The 6,948-nt window shown below is 41.3% G+C and overlaps 1 protein-coding gene across 1 annotated transcript in view; it reads left to right on the top strand.

Moving 5' to 3' along the window:
- The window catches only part of LOC107715623 (CREB-binding protein-like), a 55,344-nt gene that overhangs the window by 32,972 nt on the left and 15,424 nt on the right, over positions 1–6,948 (top strand). The window contains exons 7-11 of the mRNA XM_016521780.1: positions 4,358–4,591; positions 5,019–5,106; positions 5,454–5,591; positions 5,666–5,783; positions 5,893–5,966. Of these exons, the coding sequence (XP_016377266.1) occupies positions 4,358–4,591; positions 5,019–5,106; positions 5,454–5,591; positions 5,666–5,783; positions 5,893–5,966 (652 nt within the window). The remainder of the gene's footprint in view (positions 1–4,357; positions 4,592–5,018; positions 5,107–5,453; positions 5,592–5,665; positions 5,784–5,892; positions 5,967–6,948) is intronic.

Consider the following 6,948-nt stretch of genomic DNA (forward strand, 5'->3'; position numbering starts at 1 on the left):
TCCTTGCATCTGAATGAACACATACACACAAAATTATCTCAAAATAACTGTCTTGGCAAGTATTCTCGCAAACACAGTCAGTTATGTCTTAAGTGAACGTAAACAGTGAAGAAAGAAATCTCAAGTGCATCTACAATTTGTCCCAGGAGCTTTATTCCCCAGACCTGTTGCTGTCTCCGATTCCGACAAAAGATTACCTGTTAGATTTACCCAAAACTAACTATATCTTATGTTTAACCACTACAGAGACATCAGAGCCAGCGGCAAATGTCAGAAGGCCTAGCCGAGTTGAGGCTGCTCTCATCGGGAAACATGACCACTGAGCGCCCGCTGATCGCGTAGAGATCACGTCTCCGAAATCGGCGAAGCACATTTTCAAATAGGCGCTGGCTTTATAAATAAACCATAGATTTGAGTTTTAAACAACTGCATTCTCGCCTGAAATACTTTTAAAACTACATTTTCATGACACAATAACAGTAATATTTTGAAAATTATCTGAATAAATGGTGGTTGAAATACAATGCTGCGTGAACTCAACCAATCAGCATGCTCTGCGCCCAAGTCCCGCCCCCGAAAGTTCCGGACCTTTGAAAAAGTACTACCTCGCGAGCGGGGACTTTCTGAGGGGCAAATATTTACCCAGAACTTTATTTAGATCCTGGTTCCTGCGGTGGAAACGCACCGAGTACCGGTCCAAAGTCCCTAGTTCCTGGGTAAAGATCCTGCAGTGGAAACGGGGCTATTATATTGGATCCGTGCATTCGGTCTTAACTCTTTCCCCGCCAGCATTTTTGAAAAAAGTTGCCAGCCACCGCCAGCGATTTTGATAATTTTCACTCAAATTTGATGGCCTCCAGTATATATTTGAATATGCAATACACCAAAATAAAGATCAGACGTTTTCGAATCCATTCAGCCGATCTCCGGGTCTGGCGGTAGCACTTTTAGCTGTAGCTGGCTAGGAACTATACGGCAGCAAAGTTCCTTGATTATTACGCCGGAATGAGAGTATAGTTCCTAGCCATATCGGCCTAGAAAATCGCAACTTTTCATTTTCCGTCGGTCTTCGTACACGATGTAACTACAGAAGAGTCAAGTTTTAAATAGGAAAAATATAGAAACTCTTTGGTCATTTTTGAGCGAGATGCTAACGGTATCAAAGAAGTATTCTGTTATTTAAATAATAAAGAACCATCTTTTTTTTGCTCGTCTGCAAAATGGCCCGATCTGTTACTCAAAATATGATATGATAATGCAATATGATCCGAGCCGTGGGTTTTGTGATCCGTTGCACCCCTACTCTCTTGACTTGTTATTTGAAGAAAAAAAGCGATCACTGAAGTTTTTAATCATGCTGATTTGTCCGCAGTGAAGTTCAGCCGATGTCTTTTTAAAAAAATTTTTTTTTTTTTATTCGGACTACTTAAATTCATTTTGGGCTACCAAAATCTGAAGAATATCTGCCCGAAGGGCTACCAGCGATTTTTAAATTTTGCGAGCCCTGCCCCATTACTGTCACTTAAGAGTCAGTGCTATCATAAAAATAGACTTACTTGTAGGTTTAAAATTCTACGTGTCACATTTATTGTCCAACTACAAATATTTCAGCGAATGTACATTTTAGTCAATTATTGCACTCCTATTTAATTGAGCTCCGTCTGTTTGGCGCGCATGTGCGTGGCGGCGCTCGTTCACTGAAGTCTGAAGTTTAGCGGATAATCCCAAAGCAGAAGGCTCATGCACTCTTGACAGAAAAATGGAAATATTTCCATGACTTTCTAACATTTACAGATGGAGAATATACCTGTGAAATGTAAGTTATGCATTCAAGAAGACAGCACATCTCAAACACATTAAACAGCACGAGTAGCCTAGTGTCTCTGTCAGCGGCACACGCAGCCTTTCTGCCCGAGCATCTGATGGGCCGAGCCGCTTAAAATAATGTGCGAAACTATAAACTATACCATGTCTTACCAGTTTTTAAAGGCCTTAATATGAAGCTTGTCACATGTTTAGAACAAACTATTTAATTGAGCTCCGTCTGTTTGGCGCGCATGTGCGTGGCGGCGCTCGTTCACTGAAGTCTGAAGTTTAGCGGATAATCCCAAAGCAGAAGGCTCATGCACTCTTGACAGAAAAATGGAAATATTTCCATGACTTTCTAACATTTACAGATGGAGAATATACCTGTGAAATGTAAGTTATGCATTCAAGAAGACAGCACATCTCAAACACATTAAACAGCACGAGTAGCCTAGTGTCTCTGTCAGCGGCACACGCAGCCTTTCTGCCCGAGCATCTGATGGGCCGAGCCGCTTAAAATAATGTGCGAAACTATAAACTATACCATGTCTTACCAGTTTTTAAAGGCCTTAATATGAAGCTTGTCACATGCTTAGAACAAATTGGAATATGCACTTTCTCCACAGCAGCTCAATCTGTGTCCTCCACTATATTTTCAAATGCGCTCGTATCAAACTACTGTATATCGATATAAACTGTATTGCCTCATATCGAATTGCTTATAAAAAAAATATCGATATATAGAGAGAAATTGCAAGCTCGTAGACGAGCGTGTTCGACCAAAGTCCCTTTCTCGGTTCGACTTGAAGCAGCGATGCGCAGACGATGCGCGCTGCTGCTTCAAATCGAACACACCTCATCTCACAGCCGGTCCGTTTTTACCTCACACTTTCGCTCACAGCCGCATGTAAACATGTCGGCGTGGAAGTTCTTCATTGTAAATTAAACAGACACAAAGTTCGCAATTTGTAATACAATATTGACTGTTTTTGCTCAAGTTCGCTGACAAAGTTTCAATCAAAGCCACAGCAGAACTGTTTTGTGTCTCCGAGCAACACAGCGGTGTTTCGATACTGAATGAATCCACGTATTTGAACGAATCAAGTGATGAGTCAATGATTCAGTAACCCATTCATAAAGACATTAGTCACTTGCCTCGTTTTTGAATGAATCAGCGTTTGAATGAATGACTAATGACTCGCTCATTAAAACAGTCTTTTACCATCATCTACTGGTGGTTTGGTTTCATATTTAAAGGGTCATATTCTGAACTGTCACCTTTTTGACCTCTTGTGAGTTTGCAGGTATGTGCATGAGCTTACTTTCCAAGCTGGATTTTGATCATATTTTCATAGATCGAGGTTGTACTTCATGCTACTTCATGGTAACACTGCATATGAAACAAACAAACAAAAAAGTTCCCAGCACTATCATGTGATTGAATTAGTACAGTTAATGGCTGAATCTCACAAATAACTAAATATTTTGCATAAATATTTAGTCTCTTATTAGGGCCATTGAGATTTTTTGCAATTTGATCAATGCAAAAAAAAAAAAAAAAGTGAAAATGAAAATCGTCCTTCCTGCCCTGATACACAAAATTGACTATTTTAAATGTATAAAAATGTCTAAATTAATGTTTTAAATCTATGAACTCAGGTTTGTTCCTCTACTGATTGTGTGTTTGCATCTCTTGCTTTGAGATACGGGGTGCTTTCAGATGAGTGCTGCCACCTGTAGGTCGTGTGTGCAGCTCGGCTGCGCTCTGAATGTGAAAGCATGAGACCAGCAGCGGATTCCGGCAGGCAGCGGGACTGTAATCTGACACTGGGGGGGAGGGGCTCCACCCCTGGTTTTTCACAGGGGGCGGGACACACAGAGCTCCCGCTCTCTGATTGGACAGCCGATCACTGACTCGTTTAAATCCCCCTGTAGTGGCAACAGAAGCACGCTCTCTCAGTGTCTCTTGCAGTTCTGTTCTATGCCGCTGCTCGAAGTGCTCTGTGTTTGCAAAATGGCTATTCCACTTCAGTCACTTCTGTTTCCAGATCAAGTGGAATTACTGCAAGATTGCAATTATTCCGAAGAGAAATAATTCTTGAAATGCATTTATTACGTTTCAAGGCAAGACAACCCAGATGACTAGGTTAAATTAACTGATAGATATCACCATACTTCCCCAGTTGATTGATTACATTAAGATTTGTAGACTTTTTTTAGTACTGCATACTTTCTTAAATGTTATGTTTAAATTTCTAATTATTTATGCACTCATTTTGCATATACTTCCAGAACAGAAATCTAAACAATGGATAAAGCCAGGTTCAAAGTTCTTTTATTTAGTGGACAAATTAAAGTTGAAGCAGAGGGGATTTTGGATAGCTCTCTTTATCAACAGTCAGATAAAAATAAATTTTTACCATGTTTTTAGGAATAAAATATGTAAATCAGGTGAATTATATATAACAAAATCCCTCTGCAAAAACCTTCAGAATACATGAATAAAAGTAGTTTGATTTGATTCAACAAACATTGTTTCTTCTATTTGCAGCGATGCTGAGCTCTCCTAACACTGGCATGCAGGCTCCGCTGGGCCCTGTGGGCACGAGTCAACCCGCTACGCCCGCCATCAGCAGCGGCACGCACATAGACCCCAGCTCTATGCAGCGGGCATACGCCGCACTCGGCCTCCCGTACGGGAACCAGCCAGCTGCACAGACACAGGTCGCAGGACAGCAGCCCACGCAGACCCAGCAGCAGCAGATGCGCTCCATGCCTGCACTAGGTAGCAACTTCAATTCGCAAGGAAATCGAAAAAGTTTTTTGAGGAAGAGCTGAATATTTATTGCGTATTTTTCATTATTAGCCTTGAAAGCTGCTGTCATTCTGTAACTTCATCTTGCATCGTATTGATTACTGTGAGCCATTTACTAAACATGCACACAAGTGCATCAGAATTCTATTGCATAATTATATCTACTAAATGCAATTTATCAAATATCTTCAAACATGCACAAGTGCATCAGAATCTTTATTGCGTAATTAGATTTGCTAAATGCATGGATAAAGATCAAAATTGGCATCAAGTGCATCATGGTCTATAAACGATAGATTTAATTGCATCTGCTGTCAGTATGCATTGTAACGTCATGCTGCTCCTCATATTGTGTATCCGTGTGTAACCCCTGTCTGGTTTCCCACAACATCTTCAGGCACTAACCAGATGAACATCGGCGGTAATGGTATGGCCGATCAGACGAACCTTCACACTGATTCCTCTCTCCCCTTATCCCTCAACAAGTGAGTCTCTTCACTTTCACCCCTCACCTTTAACCTCTCACACATATTGCAAAGCAGGAAATGTTCATCTGTAGAGTCCAGCAATGTAAGAGTGCAAACAATGTCATTGTAGAATGATTTTACAGCAATTCTGTAGCAATAAACGGTTGAATGTGAAAATCTGAGATGATAAAATGGAAAAATATTTTAAAAACTAACATTGAAACAAACTCAAAACGATTTTTGTTTTTGGCCTGATTTTGAGCGAAATGTCGTCACACCAGTACGTTCTTTGATTTTTGCTTGAAGAATTTAAGTTTTCGGGAAGGCAAAACTTGAAAACTAATGTTGTAATCCTGCTCCCACAGTCAGATGATGCCAGACGGGTTGAACATGGGCGGCACGGGGAACCTGCCCACAGCTGCGCCGCTGTCAATGCCTGGCATGAAGAAGCCCTGGCACGAGCATGTCACTCAGGACTTGAGGAATCACCTAGTGCACAAGCTGTGAGTTAAAGTCATCATGTTTCAAATTCATGATTTGTCAAGGGCAGTTCTCTTAACCCTGTATTTCCCTACAGAGTTCAAGCCATATTCCCGACCCCAGACCCTGCAGCACTGAAGGACAGACGCATGGAGAACTTGGTCGCTTATGCGCGTAAGGTGGAAGGGGACATGTACGAGTCTGCCAACAGCAGGGTAAAGCGCACAAACTTTCTTGCTACGTCTTACCCTTCTTTCAGGACGGTGTTTTGTGACTGTAAGAAGGCACCAGGTGGCTCATGTTTTTATAACATCTCGTGTCCAGGATGAGTATTACCACTTTCTGGCTGAGAAGATCTATAAGATCCAGAAGGAGCTGGAGGAGAAGAGAAAGTCCAGGCTGCTTAGTTAAATCCAGGTGGTGTCTTTTTTTTTTTTGGACGGGCAGTGTATATACACTACCGTTCAAAAGTTTGAGGTAGTTATGTTTTTGAAAAGAAGTATCTAATGCTCAAAAAGTCTCCATTTATTTGATTAAAACTACAGTAAAAACAGTAATATTGTAAAATATTATTACAATTTAAAATAACTGTTTCTGTTTTAATGTCATTTATTTCTGTGATGCAAAGGTGAATTTTCAGCATCATTACTCCAGTCTTCAGTGTCTTTCCCAAAATCTCACTGACTAGAACAGTTGTGTACATTCTTATTTTTCGCCAAGATCTTGTATTGATGATGGGAGAGTCGGACCGCTGCACAAAGTCTTCTCCAGCACATCCCAAAGATTCTCAATGGGGTTAAGTTCTGGACTCTGTGGTGGCCAATCCATGTGGGAAAATGATGTCTCATGCTCCCTGAACCACTCTTTCACAATTTAAGCCCGATGAATCCTGGCATTGTCATCTTGGAATATGCCCGTGCAATCAAGGAAGAAAAAATCCATTGATGGAATAACCTGGTCATTCAGTATATTCAGGTAGTCAGCTGACCTCATTCTTTGGGCACATAACGTTGCTGAACCTAGACCTGACCAACTGCAGCAACCCCAGATCATAGCACTGCCCCCACAGGCTTGTACGGTAGGCACTAGGCATGATGGGTGCATCACTTCATCCGCCTCTCTTCTTACCCTGATGCGCCCATCACTCTGGAACAGGGTAAATCTGGACTCATCAGACCACATGACCTTCTTCCATTGCTCCAGAGTCCAATCTTTATGCTCCTCACTGATAAGTGGTTTTCTTAAGGCTACACAGCTGTTTAGTCCCAATCCCTTGAGTTCCCTTCACATTGTGCGTGTGGAAATGCTCTTACTTTCACTATTAAACATAGCCGTGAGTTCTACTATTGTTTTTTTACGATTTGATTTCACCAAACGTTT

This window comes from Sinocyclocheilus rhinocerous, unplaced genomic scaffold, assembly GCF_001515625.1.
Source record: "Sinocyclocheilus rhinocerous isolate Xijiao unplaced genomic scaffold, SAMN03320098_v1.1 scaffold239, whole genome shotgun sequence".
NCBI lineage: Eukaryota > Metazoa > Chordata > Actinopteri > Cypriniformes > Cyprinidae > Sinocyclocheilus > Sinocyclocheilus rhinocerous.